Source organism: Typopeltis vanoorti, chromosome 21, assembly GCF_054136105.1.
Source record: "Typopeltis vanoorti isolate ZY-2024b chromosome 21, IOZ_Tvanoo_1.0, whole genome shotgun sequence".
NCBI classification, from domain to species: domain Eukaryota; kingdom Metazoa; phylum Arthropoda; class Arachnida; order Uropygi; family Thelyphonidae; genus Typopeltis; species Typopeltis vanoorti.
Window position 1 is genome coordinate 65,661,437 of NC_143569.1, and position 22,132 is coordinate 65,683,568.

At 34.8% G+C, this 22,132-nt stretch overlaps 1 protein-coding gene across 1 annotated transcript in view; it reads left to right on the top strand.

Moving 5' to 3' along the window:
- LOC150094928 (transmembrane protein 209) overlaps window positions 1-22,132 on the top strand; it is a 293,574-nt gene that overhangs the window by 262,465 nt on the left and 8,977 nt on the right. Inside the window, exons 15-16 of the mRNA XM_090411152.1 lie at window positions 5,726-5,820; window positions 13,560-13,633. Coding sequence (XP_090267278.1) covers window positions 5,726-5,820; window positions 13,560-13,633 — 169 coding nt within the window. The remainder of the gene's footprint in view (window positions 1-5,725; window positions 5,821-13,559; window positions 13,634-22,132) is intronic.

Below are 22,132 nucleotides of genomic sequence, written 5' to 3' on the forward strand. Positions count from 1 at the left end.
AGCCAGGCTTTGTGTAAAAGTAGCTAAACAAATGGTAAAGTCATGGGAAAAGTTCAGTAAAAATATAGAAGATAAATATCTTGAATTTGGCAGAATGAAGGAAAGAATACTGTAAAAGGAATCAAAGATGGTAAAGGTGACATGAAAAACCGAAGATAAGAATATCCTAGATGTCTGGAATAATTACTTTGAAAGACTGTTAAATGAAACAAGCAGTGATAGAGCAGGAGTAGAAAATATTCAGGAGAATGCAAACAGGAGTACATATCAGTATTTCAAGTGAAAAAGCTATGAAAGGCAGCTGATGTAGATGTACGACCAGAAATGTTCAAATATCGAGTTTGTTTTAAAATGGCTACACTGCATAATTTGGAAGGGGTCTGGTCAGAAAGCTGAATTCCAGAAGATTTGAATAGATCTGTCATGTTTCCCACTAAAAAAGGGAAATAACACTGAATGTGAGAATTACAGAGGAATTTCTCTACTAAGTGTTCCAAGTAAGATTTATACAAGCACACTTGAAAAGAGGCTAAGAAAAATTGTGGATGGGAAACTCGACTAAATAGATTATCAAGATCAGATTTTCACTTTAAGACAAAAAGTTGAGAAATCATGAGAATATAAAAAATATCTATACTTTGTAGATATGAAAAGTCATATGACAAGGTGCCCAGAGAAAAGCATTTCAAAATGTTACAATTATTATATAGGGTAATTGGAACATTATACATAATCTATATTTAAATTGTAGGTTAGCGGTTAAATTAAAGGAAATATAGGAAGATGGTTTGGTGTAAAATCAGGTGTAAGACAAGAGTGCTTACTATCTTCACTCTTATTCATCATTTATAAGGAACACATTATAAAAAAAAAGTGGCATTAAACCTAATATTAGAACTGGAGATATTTGAGCATAACTGTTTGCTTTATATAGATAATATTATACTCCTAAACACATATAGTGCAAGTCTCCATGATTCTTTAACTAAATTGAATAAAGGATGCAACAAAGTTGCATAAAGAGTTGCATTGAATAAAGAGGACACATCAAAGCTGACCATTATGTCAGTATGTTAGAGTGTAAGGTTTTCTATGCTGGCTTTGAAATGGGCTGAGTTTTTTATGTGTGATGGTGTGTTGCCAGTATAGTGTGTGAGCTCTTTGGCCAAATGTTTAGCTAATTTGTATGTGGGGGAATCAATGCCATCCACTATGGGACGTAATGGCACATTTTCTTTGTGTATTTTTGGGAGTCCGTAAATACGGGGGGGGGGGGGGGTATAGAGTTAAACGGCTTTAATCTGTTGGTAACTTCTACAGGCCAAGAAGTGACTCTCTTAAGGAGCCTGTGAAGTTTTCTAATTTGAGAGTTGGTGGGATTGTAATTGATAGGGAGGTAAGTGGCCCGATCTAATAGAAGAGCATTCAGCTTACCTGTGTAGTCCTTTTGGTTAAGTACTACAGTTGCATTTCCCTTATCCGCTTTGGTGATAACTAATTCTTTATTATTCTTCATTTCCTGTAGAGCTTTATATTCCTTGTTTGATATGTTGGTTTTTGGTGGTCTTGCTTTGGAAAGGACACAGGCTACATCCAGTCTTACATGTTGGTGACTTGATGTGGAAGGTGGCGGATTCCGCGCTCGATGTGGATCATAATATCCTCACTAGGTATTTTATTGGGAGCAATGGCGAAGTTGCGTCCACGTGACAGCGCGTTGAGTGCTTCAGGCTTCAGAGTGACTGAAGAAAGGTTGATTACTGTGTTGGTAGCAGGTTTTGGAAAGACGGTAGAGTTCTTTTTTAATTTTTCGAACTTTTTCATCTGTCGGCCTCGTATTTTTTTAAATTCTTTTTCGGCAGCGGTACATGAGACGTCATGTAAAATCGACCAAAGTTCGTGGTTCAAAGTGCGCGAAAGCTCATCTTTGACGGCACGAATAGCTTCATTAATGTCCACTAAGAGCAACCGTGTGGCGGTGATTTGTTCGCGTAGCTAGCGCGGTTATATATTCAGGGAGCTTTTTGTGACACAAACTGGTGCTTAAATTTTACACAGTTCGGGATTACTTTATTATCCCGGCAGCGTTTCAGGAACGCTAGACGATTTAATTGTCTAGACAGCTTCAATTTCAATTTACCGTATTGGCGGGCCTTCCGTGCGATTGTATCTCCGTGGATGATGTTGATTCTCGTAGACAGGCTTATACGTTGGTTATGCATTATTAAAACACTTAAGGAATAGAACAACGTAGTTAAGGATATAAATTAAATTAAACTTTAATAAATATTTTCCGATATTTCGGCAACGTCACATTGCCATTTTCTAAAGGAACTTACAAAAAAGTTACGTGCACGTAGACACTACAACACAGAAACTGGGAATGAAGAGATGAAGCTATTGTTCTCCTAACAGTCCTGATGGTGCCCTCTAGCGGGCTAAGTAGGTATTCTTGGCTGTTGGGCTGAAGGTCTGTAGATGTAGGCTTCCCAATTTGGGGCAGTCGCATACAACCAAATTTGTTGAGGTTTGGAGGATTTCTTAGGGCTGAGGCTGATTCCATAAAGAGTCTTTCAAATTTGTATTTGCTGCGGTGTATCACTGGTTTTCTCAGTTTACAGAAAACCCACCCATGCAGGCAGATACATTCACCAACAATCCCCCCCCCTCTCACAACAATATGGAGTAGTGAAAACACTATACAACAGGGCTAAACTAATCTGTTCAAACGACTTGGCCCTAAACACTGAACTAAATCACATCCTCAACACTTTCTCAGCCAATGGCTACCCCCTCAAAAAAATCCAAAAAATATTAGAACCTACAAACCATAGATCCCCCCCCCACAACAAGGATTACTCTAAATCCATCACCATTCCCTACATCCGAGGCACCTCAGAAAAGATTACCAAAATCTTAAAAAAGCATGACCTGACCTCCTGTTACAAACCTTACAGAAAATTGGCATCCCTTATCCGCTCCACTGAAGACCAACCACTTCCCCTAGACCTACCTGGTGTTTACCAGGTCCCTTGCAGCTGTAAACTGTCTTACTTTGGACAAACAGACAGTGAATATCAGAATTTCGGAACACAAGGACTACATCCGTTTTCACAAATACAATCATTCTGGGCTTGTGTACCATGCTCTGGATACACGCCACAGAATATGGTGGAAGAAAGCTACAGTGATACACCGTAGCAAATACAAATTTGAAAGACTCTTTATGGAATCAGCCTCAGCCCTAAGAAATTCTCCAAACCTCAACAAATTTGGTTGTATGCGACTGCCCCAAATCTGGGAGGCCTACATCTGCAGACCTTCAGCCCAACGGCCAAGAACACCTACTTAGCCCGAGGCTAGAGGGCACCATCAGGACTGTTAGGAGAACAATAGCTTCATCTCTTCATTCCCAGTTTCTGTGTTGTAGTGCCTACGTGCACGTAACTTTTTTGTAAGTTCCTTTAGAAAATGGCAACATGACGTTGCCGAAATATCGGAAAATATTTATTAAAGTTTAATTTAATTTATATCCTTAACTACGTTGTTCTATTCCTTAAGTGTTTTAATAATGCATTCTCAATGGAGAACCTATAGTATAAGGTAATATCACAGTATGGAAATAAATAACAGAATAAGCAAAACTGGTATGGTGGGGTCGGTTCAATAAATTACGAAGGAACTTGACATTGTTAGCACTCAGGAATGCATGAGTAGGGCTAATGCAAGTTGGTATGGTCGCTTAAACAGAATGAGAGAGGAAAGGTTAACAAAACAGGTGTTTTATTGCTGGAAAGAAGAATGATCTAGATAGTTTGATTCAGTCAGAAGTGCCTTGGAAGACTGAAATTTTAGATGTCAGCTTTGGCATTCTGACAAGTAATTGAACAATTTGGAGAAAAATTGTTGATAGGAATTAGTAATATTCTAAAGTCATTCATGTAGTACTGTTCACAGGACAACTCAATCAAATGGTATTGAGCAATTGATCTTCAGCATTCACTGCAAAAAAAAGGTGCAGCTGTGCTTCAAGACATGTTGACTTCTAGTCGCATCTGGCACCATGGCAACACTTCTGTTCAATATGACTTGTGCTGTTCATATTAAGTTAAAAATAAATATCAATTTAGCAAATGATGAATCATTTTGTCATATACATCTGCTATCATGTATAGTTCCTGTAGTGAATTTCTGCAACTTGTTCATTTACATTAATGAACTTTAATTTACAATATTGCTATGGGACTGTAACATGGCTTTTCATGTTACAGTTGATCTTCATTCTAATTATTGTATTTATTTTTTTATGACTCCCACATACAAGAGTCCATGATAGATCAGTATAAGTGTGTATTGGGGGGAGGGGGGGGTGCATAGGTCAAGAGAAAAGTAAGCTGGAGTTTGTACTTGTAGGAAATACTTCATAGGGATCTTCACGGAGATGAGATAGGTGGGAAAAAGAGATTAAAAGAGTACTAGGTTCAGTGCAACAGCTCAACTGTAAAAGAATGTTAGACATCTGTCACTTTTTTATTGTAGATTTAGCAGAAATTGGGGCATCAATAATATCATTTCTGCTGAAATGGAAAATGCCCATGGAAATATCTGTAGAAAAAAGACGCTAAAAAACTAATCCTTTGTGGAACAGTAGTTGGAGAGAGAAGGGTCATTAATTAGTCAAACTGCTGTCTTTTGAATCTGAATAGCATTGAGTATTTTGAGAGGTGTAAGGTGCACCACCAAAAATGTGAGAGCAGTATTTCAGGACTGGGTGGATTTGAGATTTGTAGACTTAATAGATAGGTGAAAAGTGACATCTTGAGTAAAAAAAAAAAAAGAAGGTCAATTGTGTTTTGAAAACATTAAAGGTGACTAGGTTGTTATCAAACCATCAAAGGGTAGTATGGACATCAGCATTTAAAGCAATGATAGTAAATTATCTTGAAGTTTCCTTTTATTGAGCACTGTTTAAGGTTTGTCATATAGGTAGAAGGAATGAAGGGTGCTATAATCAGCAAACCCTGAATATGGTTTGAGGTGATTGAGATGAAGACAAGGGTAGGTGAAATAACAGAGCTCTAAGAAACACTTCCATTAATATGAAAATTTGAAATGAGAACACACTCTACCATAACATGCAGTGATTGATCTAAGTGAAAACCCGCAGTCCAGTTACAAAAGGTGGAAGCCAGACCATAAGATTGACGTTGTATGCCACAGCCTATGATAGTAACCATATTAAAGTAATGGTCTACCGTATAGTTTCCCCCATATTCTCTGCATGAGGTTTTCCTTAGATTCAATCATTGATGGATGATGATTTTAGTATTATTATATTAAAATCTGTATATCTAAATTATATCTAAATCTGTATTATATTAAAATATTGTTGATGTGCTAAAAATTAGATAATCCAGGACTCCTAAACTAAACATTCTTTTCCAGTCACTTAAGAGTTCCAGTAATCAAGATATTCTCTTACCAGGTTCTCTAACAAAAATCACATAACCTCTTAAAATGGATTGGGAGAGGCAATGTACTACATTGTGGCCCATGCCCAGTATTTTTATTGTTACTTTGATAACATCGAAGTTACATCAATAAAATAGTAATAGAAATTAATTAATATATAGTAATTTTAATTCCTTCTTTCATATGTAGTTCAATTTCTGTAAATTTTTATATTAATAAAATCCATTTTTATTTATTTCCACCCCTCCTCCAGTTGTGACCAAACAGACCCCATGTATATATCAGTCTAGAATATCACCTCCTCATTACAGACTTGTTATTGGAGAAGATGTTTGGGACCTGGCAAAGGTTTGTATATTATTTTTTGAAAAATTGTGCCCATCGATGCATAAGAATTAAATTAAATTCAGTTTATGAAAAAGAGTTGTTTTATTATTTTTTTAACAATAGAATAAAAATAAGAATCTTATCTTTTTAATGCTTATTTGAATTTTGGCACTTCTTGCTGTTACTGTTTCTTAGATTGTAGAAGCAAAAAATGTTAGAACTAGATTTCCACATACCTTACATTGCACATGTGGACAGTATACTAAAGAAATAAAAATGGGCTCTCAGGTCAGGATTTATATCACCAAATTGTATTTTACTTTAGCTAAAGCCTAATACAATTGTATTCTTAAAATATTTTTAGTTTGTAAGGCTTATATGTAGAAGAAATTGAATACATGATTTATTTTTTATGAAATCAATTTCAATATTATGACAGCTTTGTAAAGGACTTATATAATCTTGAAGACATGCTGCTCTTTATATGTATTACTGTGATTATAAAATAACACACTCCAAGAAGGACTTGTATATTGCCTTTCATTATATTTTATGGTTTTGCTAACCAGCTGGCTATTTGAATATTATTTACGAGTTCATTGCTAATTAGAAAGTATTAGTCCCATGTTTGCAGAACAGCAATCCACAAACTTATAGAGAACATTATAAAAATAGAGGTCCCTGAAGTCCATATATCAGAGCATCAGGAATACATCTGTTTCCACAACTACAACTGTTCAGGATTAGCAGACCATGCCCTGGATACCCAGCACAGGATCTGTTGGAAAAAAGCTACTAAAGCATATTTAAATTTGAGGGGATTTTCCTCAAATCTTCTGCAGCTCTTACCAACTATCTATCCCAACCTAAATAAATATGATTGTATCAAACTACCTCTCATATGGGGAAACTCATCAGCACATAGTCAGTCCAAACAACCAAGAACATAAAACCAAAGCCAGTAAGTGATGTAATTATAGGACTTTAGGTCATCCTATATCTCTCCTGTTTCATCCTTGTTACTGAAGTGTGCCTACTTGCACATGTTTAATGTGAGTGCATTAATTCCTGAAGATGTTGATTTAACTTCAGCAAAATATAGGAAGTAATATAAAATATTTTAGTTATTATCTAGTCTATGTTATCAATTTCCTTAAACAACATGATACTGGAGAATCAACACATAAGCATAAACACCAGGATCTCTCATCGGTAGGTGGCAGTTTTTTTTTTCTTTTTTTCTCAGAAACTTAGATGTTTCAAACAAGATAGACTGTCAGAGAATAAATACAAGCATTTGCTTATATTCTATGAAGCAGTTTTACTGGCATAGTATTAATTAGGTTTTTATAAAGCCACTTGACCATTATAGGCCATTTTGACTAACATATTAAGGGGAGGAATCTGAAGATATGATTTATCATATAATATAATCACATCTTGAGATTTTTTTATCAGTTTGCAAAATGAGAATTGTGCTTTAATATAAATTAAATACAGTATATAGTAATTGATAAAACAAATTTGGTATAAAAAGTATTTAGGATGTGTTTAAGAGAAGTTTGGACAACTTGAGAGTAGTCCTCCACATAGTCTTTTAAGGCATGCAGAGAACTGATCATGGAACTCAACAATAAAACTTATATATGACTATGGTCCCACAAAAGGTTCTACAAAGGAAAAAGTAAAGGAATTTTTTTTGAGGTATTAAAGAAGGCAGCTAACAAACAGAAATGGAAAAGGTTTGTTGGAGATCTAAATGGCAGAGTAGGAATGAATCATACTAGGCATATAGAAAAAAATTATTTAGGAAAATTTGGAGAAAAGAGAAAAGCTGTTTTATGTTGTCAGACGTGCAATTGTTTGCTGATGACATGAAGATAGGCAGGGCAATCAGGGATGCTACTGATATTCAGCTCTTACAAAATGATTTCAGTAGGTTGGAAATTTGGGCAAACGAAAATGGCTGTCAGTTTAATGTTAGTAAGTGTAAAGTTATGCAATTTGGCATAATTAGAATTCCACCAGTATATTATATTATTGGGGTTATGCTACAAGAAACTGAGGAGGCAAGGGATCTTGGCGTATTGTTGGATCGGAATTTGAAGTTAAAAGGACACATAGCAAAAGTTGCAAATACAACTCAGAGGATAATTGCAATGTTGAAGTGAACGTAAGGAAGTCATTTTGCCTCTTTATAAAGCTTTGATAAGATCTCACCTGGATTATTGTGCACAAATTATGGGATTTAGATTATGAGGACAGATAGTGAGAATGTGGATTGCAAACTTTGGTTAACAGGAGAAAGAGAGTGATATTATAGAGGTCTATAAACTTTTGAATGGGTGTTATAGGATATCATCAGATGAAATTTTTCATTAGGAAGGTGGGGAGAGAACACAGGGACATCCACGTAAGTTAAATTTATTTGCAATTAAGAAAGGGATAAAAGTTAGGTTTTTCTCCTAGTGAGTAGTGAGTGATTGAATAGTTTTCCTTTAGGAGTAGTGAGTGATCTAGTGTGAATGAATTTAAAGAGGTATGACAGCTGGTTTGGGTGATTCATAGCCTCCCTCGATGAGTCTCCTTGACTTCCTGGAGGTCTCAGATAATAATAATAATATTGGAAACTGTTTTAAGTGTAATTGGTATTTCAGTTTTTTTATGTTATGTTAATCAGCATGTTAATATACTAATATATTAATGTATTGATATATTTTGTAAATATCTGTATTTAATAAATGTTTTCTGCAGAGGAACCATACACAGTTTTACTGATCCTCTCGTAGAAGACATTATTCATAAATTACAGTTAAGAAAATACTTGCTGTGATTTATATTTAAAAGTAATATGTAAGAAGCTGCCAGCATTAAGTGTAAAGTGGGGGTTGGGGTCATCATATACTGCAAGTATAGCACAAAATAAATATTATGGAAAGAAAATTTTGGGAATGTCTGGTAATAGAAATGTGAAAAGGCAACTAGAATAAACAATAACCAAAAATGCTCAAATATGGAGGCATAAAAGTTTCACAGTGGCTACACTGCATAATGCAGAGGCTTGTTCAGGTCAAATTCCCGATTATTGCAGAAGAGTCCTAATTGTTCCTATCTATAAAAAAGGGAGTGAAACTGAATATGATAATTACAGAGGAATATTTCTAGTAAGTGTTCCAGATAAGATTTATGCAAGCATACTTGAAAAGAGACTGAGAAAAATTGTGGAAGAGAAACTTAGAGAAGCACAAGCTGCTTACAGATCAAAAAGTAGTTATCAAGATCAGATTTTCGTGTTATGACAAATAGTTAAGAAATCATGGGAATATAACAAGGGAATGTTACTTAAGTTTTGTAGATCTGGAAAAGGTTTACAATAAGGTGACCAGAGAAAAGCTTTTTGGAACATTGCAATTATATGAGGTAAATGGAACATTATGTTGAGCATATATATAGTCTATATTCAAGTTGTATGTCAGCATTTAGTGGGTACAGGAAGATGATAGTGTTAAATCTGGTGTTAGACATGGGTGCACATTATCTCCACTGTTATTCATCATCTACATGGATCACATTTTGAAAGAAAGTGGCATTAAACTTGATATCAAAATTGGAAATGTTAATCTCAGCTCTTTATTTTATGCAGTCAATGTTATACTTCTAAATAATCCAGTAGAAGTCTGCAGAATTTTCTGTCTAAATTGAATAAATTGTGTAATTTTCTGAAATTTGAAAATCAGCAATAATAAACAATGAAAATAGGCAGAAACATTGAAAACATCAACCACATCCTGAATGGAGAACCTATAGAAAAAGTAAAATATTTAGGTATACTTTTTACTAAAATTCAGAAAATAAATATGAAAATATCAGAATTTACCAAGCTAGTGTAGTAGGAAGTCAACTGAATAAATTTATATGGAATAAGAGAGAAATTGGTCAAAATACTAAATTCTCTATATAAAGGGCAGTGTTGGAACCAATTTTAGCGACAGATAGTTACAGATAGCATCAATCTCAGTATCATATTAAAAATGAGTCTATTAGGAAAGAACTTGACATTGTTAGCATTCAGGAATGTGTTAGCAGAGCTAATCTCAGGTGGTATGACCACTTAAACAGAATGGGAGAAGAAAGGGAATGTAAGATGGCAGGAAAAAGACCTAGAGGAAGACAAAGATCTAGGTGAATTGATATCGTAAGAATTGTCTGAGACCAAAATATATGATCTGATAACACTGAGTCTTGAGAGGTTAAAAGATTGATGTGGAGAAAAAATTTTTAGGAAGTTGGTAATGATGTAATGTTCCATGTGGTACTCTTATACTATCCTGAACTTCCCCTGTGAATCTATTGAAATGACTAATGATAATTTTTTAAAAAAATTCCTACCTTCATGTATTTGGGATATTAATCATTTGTTAACCATAATGAAGTTATTATACCTAGTAAGACCATATAAATGCACGGAATTACTACAACAGCACTAATGTGTTTGTGGCATTACCTGTTTATTTAGTACAGTGTTTCTGAAACATTTAATACTGCATACTCCTTTTAAAATATCAGTATTGCCACTGTATCCCTTCTTAGGCAAAGGCAATTTGGGACAAGTTATAATAATATTTCATTCAAACATGAATAATTATAAAGGTATTCAGTTTTTAACATTTGCTATAATAAATTACAAATGTGAAACATGAAACTTTTTTTATTATTATAAAATCAATTTTTGGTTATATGAATCCAATATACATACAGAAGAAACAAAAAAATTATGAAATTGTTTCTGTTAGGAAGAATTTAGGTTGCTGAAAATAGATTTTATTGTGTGTTTCAAACATTGCATTTTTAACCAGATCTATATTAATTAAATATTTAATGTTAATTATTAATGTTAAGGAAAAGAAGAAAGCATATCAAAAAGTTCCTGGTGAATAAGTCAGCTTGTGCTCTTAGAGAATACAGAGATACTGTCTGACCATAGATTCGAGACCCTAGTCTGTCAATTTGCCAAGAAGAGTTGATTCATTTTGAAGGGGGAAAAGAAATAAGCTGATCTACGAATTGGTCACCAACACGCAAAATCATGTGCTTTATACATAAAATTTTCCGACGTGTAATAATAAACAACTCATCCCACAAGACGGATTGATTACCCTATTATCGGAATGGATTCTTCTTCTGACATGCGAAGAAGTCTCGTATCTGTGGGCATACAGTAAATGTAAGAAAACTAAACACTGTCTAAAACTAGCTAAACAAAAGTTCATGGGAAGACTTTGGTAAGAACTTAGAAAATAAATATCAGGAAAGTAGCAAAATATTCTGGAAACTGTGGAAAAAGCTCAGAAATGTAGGATAGAGTGTTGTAAAAGGAATTAGAGATGAAAAAGTTGACATGAAAACTGGAGAAAAAGATATCCTTGATGCATGGAGTAATTACTTTGAAAAATTGCTAAATGAAACAAACAGTGAAGCACTTGTATACTTGAAGTAGAAAAAGTCATCAAAAGCCTGAAATGTGGAAAGGCAGCTGGAGTAGATGATATTCGACCAGCAATGCATAGTTCAAAAGGCCTGGAGAGGGATGAATTCCAGATGATTGGAGTAGAACTCTCATAGTACCCATATATATATATAAAGGGAAATAAAACTGAATGTGAGAATTACAGAGGTATTTCTTTACTGAGTGTTCCCTGGTAAGATTTATGCAACTATACTTCAGGCCAGATAGAGGCTGTCAGGATCAGATTTTCACTTTATGACAAATAGTTGAGAAATTGTGGGAATATAACAATAATCTGTATTTAATTTTTGTAGTCCTGCAAAAGGCTGACAAGATACTAAGAGAAAAGCTATTCAAAACACTATAGTTATATGGTGTCAATGGGGCATTTTATCAAACAATACTTAATCTTTATTTGAGTTATAAGTCAGCAGTTAGAATTGAAGGAAGTACAGGAAGATGGTTTGATGCTAAATCTGGTATCAGATAAGGATGTACATTATTCCCTCTGTTATTCTTATCTATATGGATCATAGTATGAAGGAAATTGGTATTAAACCTAATCTCAAAATTGAGAATGTTAATCTCGGTTCTTTACTTTATGCAGATGATGTTTACTTTTAAATAAATCCAATACAAGTCTGCAATATTTGTTGACTAAATTGAATAACTGTTGTAATAAATTTGGTATGAAAATCAGCAACAACAACTCAAAGACATTGAAAATAAGCAGAAACATTAAAAATATTAAATGCATCATAAATGGAGAATCTATAGAATAAGTAAAATGTTTCAGCTACTTAGGCATAATTTTTAGTGAAGATAGTAAATTAAATATGGAAATAGACAACAGAATCAACAATGCCAGTGTGGTAGGAAGTCAACTGAATAAATTTATATGGAATAAGAGAGAAATTAGTCAAAACACTAAATTAGCCATATACAAGACAGTGTTCAAACCAGTTTTAACTTATGGATCTGAGAGTTGGGTTAGGAATAAAACACTCGATGAAATACTAGTGACCACAGATATGAGAGTCCTGAGAAAGATTAGGGGGGGCATGAACAGATGGCATCAATGGCAATATCATATTAAAAACGAGATTATTAGGAAAGAACTTGACATTGTTAACATCCAGGAATGTGTTAGCAGAGCTAATCTCAGGTAGTTTAGTCACTTAAACAGAATGGGAGAGGAAAGATTAGCAAAACAAGTGTTCTCTGCAAGGTTGGCAGGAAAAAGACCCAGAGGAAGACCAAGATATAGGTGGATTGATACAGTAAAAAGTGCCTTAGAAGACAAAAATATAAGACCTGATAATGTTGGAGTCTTGACAATAATAGATTGATTTGGAGGAAAATTTTTGATAGGAAGTTAGTCATGATGTAAGTTTTTCATGTAGTATTATTATAATATCCTGTACATCCCCTTGAGAATACGTCAGGAATTTGATGAATGCTAATTATTATTAGACTGCAGTTGAGATTTGTTAATGACCAACAACAACTGCTAAACAAGTAGGAGTATTATTTTTTGCGAGCATATATAACCTGTTCATCCATTACAACTTGTGACAGACATGATTAAACATGTACAGGTGCATGCAAAGACAGTGAAGCAATCACTTCCTTTAATCAGCTTGACCATAACAGAACAGTCAGTGTATGCCAAGAGACATATTTTGTTTAAAACATCCTTTAGATTTTTTACTTATCAAAAAATTTACTCGTATGCTCCAAATAACCTTTCATGGATGTCTGGGGTACACGTAACACACTTTGTGAAACACTGATTTAGTACATTAATTAGATAAATATAACATATAGAAAAAAAGTATCAAATAGGAATATTTTCTCTCTCAAAATGCTTCATATCATCTACACTTAACGCTAAAGACTATCTGTATACAATAAATGTGTGCAAGTTTTTTTTCTTGTATAGATATAATCTGAAATACCTACATTTTACTAATATTTAATTATTATACTACTCAATGAATTGATTTATTTTCTTAAAACAGTTAATTGATATTCTGGTTGCAGACCAGAATGAAATCATTATCTTAGTATTTCAGTCAGACTTATTTTATTTCCAATGGAATTTAGAATACTGTCAAACTATACTGTACTGTTAGCAAATACTGGATGTTTTGATTTATTGTCCATAAAAGAGTGGCTTTTCACAAACATTTAAAAGAATCTTTTCTAATGCTTCTAAATGAGTTATTCATTTTGATTTATTCTATAATTTCAGGGTAGAAATAACTTATTCTTCACTATCTTATTGTTTCTTTATCACATCAAGACAAGAGATTATGGAATGCTAGGGTAAGTAATTTATCATATTTTTTATTGTTATTTGTCTAGATCCCCTCCCCCCTTTCCCAATGAACTTCACTTGAACTTGTTTGGGAAGGAGGAGGTTAGCATGGATTAAGTTTAGTTCAGACTGTTTAGATCGGTAATTCCCAACCTTTCAGCGGACAGCTTCCCTTAAGTGTGTACTATATAAAAAAAAGCGGGTGATATCAGAAAATGTAAGTGTTAAAAGTACTTGTTTGTTCAAACATTATGAAATGCATTTGTATCCCAAATGTTCAGTGTATTCAGATGTAAGCCACACTTTCTTGAACTTAAAAGCTAGGTATTCACATAAGAGTAACTTAAAAACTAAGTAACTTAAAAGCCTGTATTCACATGTTAAATAATTTCAGGAAAATATACACCTTATAGAAATAAAGAGAAGTGGAGAATTATCTTGTAGAAAACATTATAGTTGCTTCAAAAGAGTTGGAATTGATGAACTTACACTTTACAATGATGAGATCAAAACAATTACATTCACATTGCTATGAGACCATATCCCTATAGCAAAGACTCTAGGAACCAGAGAATTGTCTGTTATAGTACAAGATTGGCTGGTAGTGGGGTGCAGGCCCTCCTTCATTACCAGTAAATGAATGAAATAGCAGTAAACAGAGTGGGAGAATTGAAATAGCACCATATAACAATATGATAAAATTGCAATTGCAAATAATTATTATTATTATTATACAGACACCTCCATAGAGTCCAAAGACACATCGTGGGAGACCCAATGGCAACCCATTCCACTCATTCACAACTCTCCAAGCAAAAAATCTAGTCCTCACACCCTTACTAACCACACCTTTATTAAACTTCCAGGGACTTCCCTTGTTCTGGTCCCTCTAGCCAAGTGCTAAAACAATTCCCCCTGCATCAATCCTATGAAACCCTTTAAGCAACGTAAATGTTTCTATCATATTCCCTCTTTTTCTCCTATCAATCAACTTCTGCAATCTACACACACACACACATTCAATCTATCCTCGTAGGGAACATTCTACGGGCCATTTACCATCTTGGTCACTTGCCTCCAAGTCCTCTCCACTGCTTCCTCATCCTGAAGAAACTCAGGGGATCAGACTTGAGCACAGTAATCCAGATGTAGATGTATCAAGTCCTTATAAAGAGGAATAACAGCTTCCTTATCTCTACATGTTGATGTATTCTTCAATAGCAATATGCCCTCTAAACTTTAACTCTCTATCTACCACCATCCCTAAATCTCTAGCTTCATCTATTTCCCGGAGTACTGTGCTATCAATGTGATAAACGGCCTGTCATTTATTTATCCCAAAGTACAGAACTTTTTACATTTCTCCACATTAAACTGATATCCATTATCTGTTGCCCATACTGACAGCCTATTTAAATTATCCTGTAAGCTCTTCACATCCCTTGATTAACTGTTACTCTACCTAATTTTGTATCATCAGCAAACAACTGAATATTTCCTTTCAGGTTATTTCTTATATTATTTATGTTCAAATTAAACAGCAGTGGTCTCAGCACTGAACCTTGTAGCACACCACTAGTCACCTGTTTTAGCCTCAATTCTGTCCCCTCCATATACCACTTTTTGATATGTGTCCCACAGCCACCTTCTTATCCACTTAATCAGTGCCATTTGTTGTAATTTGCATAACAGAGTTCCATGTGGTATACTGTCAAATGCCTTTTCAAAATCCAGCAAAATCCTTGTGTAGCTATTTCTTTTATCCAACTCAGCCGTTACTCTTCTTCTACCCATACACAGTATTGATGTACTATAGGTTGATCAACCAGCCCCTTGTGTATGGGCTCAACATAAAAAAATAACTATTATAAAAAGTTAGTAAATTACTAAGGCAAGACTGATCCTTCATAAAGCCATGTAACCTCACACAGCATCATATTTTTATCTACTCATTTTTGAATTCTGTTTTTGACCAATTTTTCCAGTACTTTTACCACCACGTCTGAGATTCTGATTGGTCTATAATTTGCTACTGCAGTTTATAAGACTGCAAAGGAATTATTTTGCCCGCTTTCCACTTCCTTCGAACTCTATCAGACTTAAATTAAAGAGCTTAGTCAAAGCCATTGCCAGTTCCCTTATGCAAAACCCTAGCTGATATTCCATCCAATCCCACAGCTGTATTTACATTGAGATTCTGCAATATCCTAAGAACCTCCAATTCATCCACCTCTGTTCCCATATCAGTGTCTGTCACATATTTTAAAGCAGTAACCTCACTAGAATGATATATCCTTGCAAAGTGGTAACTCAACTGTTTTATCTGCTTCTGTCTCCTCATGTCCATCATCGCTCATTAAGGTTAATCTTCCATAGTCATTCTTCCTCTTACTTGCCACACAACAAAAGAACCCTTTGGCCTGCTTGGCTAGATTCTTTTCATAATCTGATTTTACCTTCCTTGCCATGCTGGTCATCTTTCTTGCTTGAGCCTTGTACTGTTCATGAGTTTGCTGGTCATCTTTCTCTTTATATACCTTCCACAGCATTTTCTCTTCTGCTGCTCATGCTTAATGGTATTACTCATCCCTATCTGATTAGCACTCCTTACCTTAGGTATACAATTTAATATTGCTTCCTCTAGAAACTCTTAACTATATCTCATGCACTACTAACATCCTTACCTTGCAGTGTTTTATGCCATAGCACAGATTTAAACTTCCTTCTAAGCTTCTCATAATCACCTGCCTTGTAGTTCTACATATACACCTTCTTGACAGAATAAGCCTCATCTTTTACAATCTCTCAAGTCACCAATCGGAGGCAGTGTGGTTATGGATAGCTCTTCTGATCCTTTGACCAGGTCCAATATTCTCCCAACCCTAGTCCCCTCCATCATATGCTGCCTTAAGTAATTATCTCTTAGTAGGTGTACAAATTCTATTTCCTTCCTGCCATGTGATCTTTCTTCCTTCTAGTCTATATCTCCATAGTTGAAGTTCCCCATAATAATCACTTGACCAGTATTCATTGTACTAATTTGGCAATGCATGTCTTCCAGATCATGTGTGGACCTGCTTGACCTATAGCAACAGCCAACTGTATATATTTTTTTTTGTCTTACTGCCCTTAATCTCACACCAGGCTGCTTCAGATAAACAGCCTATCTCCTATTCTTTTTGGTTGCAGTTCATCTGCTATCATCAGCAGTACTACTTCCTCCCCATTCCTATCTTCCCTGAAAATACTAAACCCTTCACATTTAATCCCTGTAACTGTATCATCTGCTGTTAGCCAAGTCTCACTAATGCCTATAACTTTTGGCAAAGGCTGTTGCACTAACCAATGCCAAAAACTCCTCCCTCTTATTCCTGATACATCTGGCATTAGTATATAGAAACTATAGCATCCCTTTAGTCCTCACCCAACCCACCTTTACTTTTGAATTGACTACCCTATTTAATATTTCTGTTTGAGAGACTAGATTCCTCACTTGGTCTCATACTTTCTCTCTTGCTTCATGGGTGCCTTCACACAAACTCACTTGCTTCAATCCCTAATTGTTTGTTTCCCTGACTTTGCACTTCAGCATGCTCGGTGAACAAAGCTGTCTCTCGACACCTAAGATCATTTAGATGCAGTCCATCAGCATTGTACAAATCCTTGCCCTCCTTAGTTCGGCTCTATCATAGCCTGGTATGAGCTTAAAATTTTCACATTCTCTCTCTCTCTGTCTCTTTCTCTTCAGTTTTGCCTCTTCTAATAACTGCTTTACATCCTCCCTCATAGAATAATTCTTCACTTCTCAAATCATTTGTACTAACCAAGTCAATCATTTCCTTTGACTTACCTTTTTTTGCATTCGGATGGTGTGACTAATTTCATGATTTTTTGCACCCGAAATGGGAGACATAAGAAAGAGGAGAATAGAAGAGTAGGAAATTATAAAAATGAAAATCCTGAATTAACATTTCAAATTTCAAAACATTAGCTTATATTAATGCTGCTTAGCTTAGTATTGTCACTTACCCAAATTAATGCTACTTGATGTGCCCACATTTAGTTCAAAGTGAACTAAATATGTATAGTCTGTACCGTTAAAATCAAAAATAATCTGAAACACTTCAACATCAGTTAAATTTATAATTAGTAATTAGTCACCTCCTATTAGAAAGAAGGAAATGCAACTGATGGCCAGCTAGCTTGCATTAGTCAGCTTTCTAATTGGACAGACTTAATATTGGACATCAGTTCTTTCCCCATCCAATTAGGAAGCTGACTTTTTCACATTAACTGTGCCACTCATTTTTTCTCTCCCCTTAGATTGACTTATATAGGCTAGCTCAGTGTTTCTCAGACTTCAGATATCCGTGGACCCCTTTTTAAATTTTCATTATTACCAAGTACCCCTAATTAATTAATTTAAAATATTAAAAAATTAAATGTCTATTTTATTTGAATATATATGTTCATGTAAACAAAAAAGATAATTTATTTTTAATAGAACAAACTTTATAAAGATACTATAAAGTTTTACTTACTTGAAATAATTTATCATCAATGAGAGGAGTGAAATTGCTTATGGTGAGAAAATTTCAGCAAAATTTGGCTCTATAGTTGTTAATTTCAATCTCAGATGCGGTTCGACATCTATAATGTGATTCCTCTTCTTTGTCTTAATATCTACAAGGGCCAAAAATCCAACTTCACACAGATATGAACTTGGAAATAGAAAAATTAATCTTAGAGCTTTATCTGTTAATTCAGGAAATTCATTCTGTATTTGTAGCCAAAATGATGATAACGTATTCTCACTGTATTTATTTTTTAGGAAACCATCAGAAGCTAGTTCTAAAAGTTGTTCTTCTTCTATTGACGATAGACCCTTTGGCATAAATTTTTTTTTATTGAAAGGGTATCTTATCCACTCAATATTAATGTCCAATTCAGGGAAATACTTTTCTAGATTCATTTGTAAGCTTTTTTAAATGCTGCATTATAGTAATTTTCACATCATCATCAATTTGTTCATTTGAACTTGCGAGCAATTCATGAAGCAATGGAAATGCATCAAATTCTCCATTACCAACCCGCTTTTGCCATAACTTTATTTTTGCCAACGTGGTGTTCACTTTATCTTGGACATGAAATATAGAAATTTCCTTGCCTTGTAAAGATAAATTAAAACTATTTAATACAGTAAATATATCTGCCAGGTATGCTAATTGACTGAGCCATTTCCAATTATGTAAATGCTTTTTCAATTCAAACTTTTCATCAAGAAAAACTTGTAGTTCATTCCGAAGTACAAATAAATGAGTAAGGACTTTTCCACGAGAAAGCCAACGAACATCGGTATGGAAAAGAAGTTGTGTATAGTTGCTTCCCATTTCTTTGCAAAGTTGAGAGAAAAGTCTGGCGTTTAGAGGACCGCCTTTAATATAATTTATGATTTTTACAGCTTCATCAAGAACTTTTCTTAGGTCTGTAGACATCATATGTGTAGCCAAAGCCTCCCTGTGTATGCTGCAGTGTGTCGACTTTGCATTTGGTGCAACAGCTTAAATCCTTGAAACAAGCCCTTTTTTTAGATCCGACCATGGATTTCGCTCCGTCCATGCTTATTCCAACACAGCTTTTCCAATCAAGCTTGTTTTGATGCATAAAGGTATTTATACTGTTGAATATTTCTTCTCCTGTTGTATGTTCTGGCAAGGGTTGGAAATATAAAAGGTCTCATGAATTTTTTGATTTTTTTTGTACCTAATGAACACTAGAAGATTTGCAAAATTTGTAATGTCGGTGGATTCATCTACCTGCAATGCATAATAACAACTCTTACGTATATTGGATAACAATCTTTGTTTTATATTTTCAGCCATTTCAGTGATTCTTCGATGAACGGTACTATTTGAAAGGTAAATCCGATCAAAAGATCTTTTTTGCATTATCTTCTCCAATCATAATTTCAGCTATTATTTTTGCTGCAGGCTTGACCAAAGTTTCATCAATTGTTTCCGCTGCACCACTTTTTGCTATTAATAGTGACACGCGATATGAAACTTCTAAAGCCTTCATGTTTTCACCTCCTGACACGATCGACATCACTTTTTGAGATTCTTTTAAATTTTTTAGTTTATTTTGAAAAAATTCGACAGGTTTGTCCTTGAATTCATTATGTTTGATTCAAAATGACGATTTAAATGGTTTCATGCTTTCATTTTTTAAAGTTTCACTGCAAATTACACATAATGGAATAGGTTCCTCTTCATTTCCCGTCCATGAAAATCCACATTTCAAGTAATTTATATCGTACTTACGAAATTTTCTCATCTTCTTCCTAGTTGATTCTTTAGAGATGTCAGACGACACACGCATCAATTTCACTTGATCCAGATACAATATCAACATTTTCTTGTTGCTGACATCTACTTGTATCTGCTATGTTCCTCTCTTTTGCGCATTTTAAAAATCCAGTCTTTAACCAGTGATCCATACTTAAGAATTTGAAAGCTAAAAAAAATTGCTGTATTTAACAAACAGTCCTTCAACAAATGGTTAGTGAAAGCAGAACTCGAAACAAACAGCAATGGTAGGCCATTAGAGATAAAGCAGTTATGAAGACGTTCATATGATTGGTGCGGTATTAACAAAAGATCGTGCTACTAATTGACAAAGACAAGCCGACAGTTCAGTTGAAATGCTAATTCTCTTCAACCGAATTCCTTATATAATATCTGAAACACATTCACTATATATTTCTTAGTTTTAACATGTTCACTCAAACAAAACCATATGTTGCAGGTGCACCATATGGTTTTGATTGTCTACTATAAAGCATTTTATGTAGGAGGGGTCATGCGATTCATTAGTTATGTTTTTATCCCAGTTGATGCAGATGTCTCTGTACCTTATTCAGTGATACAATAGGAACGTTTTACGATCTCAAATTTAAATTTTATTCAATGCGTTAATGATGCATAGCCAAAAATTGCCACGGACCCCCTGAAGACCTTTTTGCTGACCCTCAGGGATCCGCGTACCACACTTTGAGAAACACTGGACCAGCTGTTCATCATTTGTGTCCCTTTCTCTCTTTGTAATTGGAGATGACAAATTATAAAGTTGGGTGACTGCCTAAATTTTCAGGTTATTATTATGTGCCACATCAGTTCATTATGGAAATTTCAGGAAAATAAACGACATGAATTTACACTAACATAACATTCTTCTTCAACCCATCCATTATTTAGGATGAGTAGTCTCCTTATTAAGGGTCATGATGAATTAATGCAGCCAGCGCATCACTCCCCTGCTGCATCCTGCAAGGGCTGTATTTTTTTGGCTGTCGATCTTCATGTTCACGGGGCTGGTTTACCTGTTCTGAGGAACAAAAAAAGGAGAGTTTCTGGGAAGGGAAAACCCTCTACCTCCATAACTTAACATAACATTACAAAATTTAAATGTCCATCTATATTTTTGTTTTTATAATTTTATGGGGTGCTTCAGGGTCAAAGCTGTATAACTGAGAGGAGACCTCCACATAGCCTTTAAAGGAATGTGGAGAACCGACCAGGGCTTCTGACCTAATGTCCAATCCTCACCTTCTCATGGTGCACTCCATTGGGTATCTACTTGGATACTGAACGAACGAGGATGGGCTGACAATTTGGGATTTAGCCAACCAAATTGTATTCTTTTTGGTTAAACCAAAATAAAAAAAAAAATGATGGTACAACATGACAAAATTTCATGCCAGCTGGGCATCGCCCGGTTAAACAAGGCCCCCGTTGTTTTCGCCAGGGAACCAGGGCGAACAGCGAAAAGTCAGCTACTGGAACAAATCTGAAAACAAACCCCAACTCAATATCACCAGAGTTAAAGATCGGTACTATCAATGTAAGAAGCCTGAAAATGGAGCTAGCTGAGGAATTAGATAAGTACCAGATTGACATAATAGGGGTGACTGAAACAAAAAAGACCAAAACTGGTGAGATCTTTCTGAGCAATAAATACAAAATGTTATATTCAGGCAATGACAATCAAGGAAAAGAAGGAGTAGCCATAGTATTCAACACAAAATACGAGGCTAATCTTCTCGAATGGCAGTCAGTCTCAAGTAGAGTAATGTGGACAAATATGAGAATGGGGAACTGGACAATGAGACTTATTTGTGCCTATGGTCCCACAGAAGGTTCTACTAAGGTAGAAGTGGAGGAATTTTTTGACGCTTTAGAAAAAGCAACTGACACAATGAAAAAGGAAAAGTTGGTCCTTGTTGGGGATCTAAATAGCAGAGTAGGAAATGATTGTGAGACACAAAAATATTTTGGGAAAATTTGGAGAAAAGAGCAAAGCTAATAATAATGGCAAATATCTGTTGGATTTCTGCTCAGGACATGGACTGGTTATTACTAACACCATGTTCCAACATAAAAATGTGCACAAATTCACATGGAGAGAAGAGGCTAGGAATAAGAAAAGTCTCATTGACTATGTTATTGTTG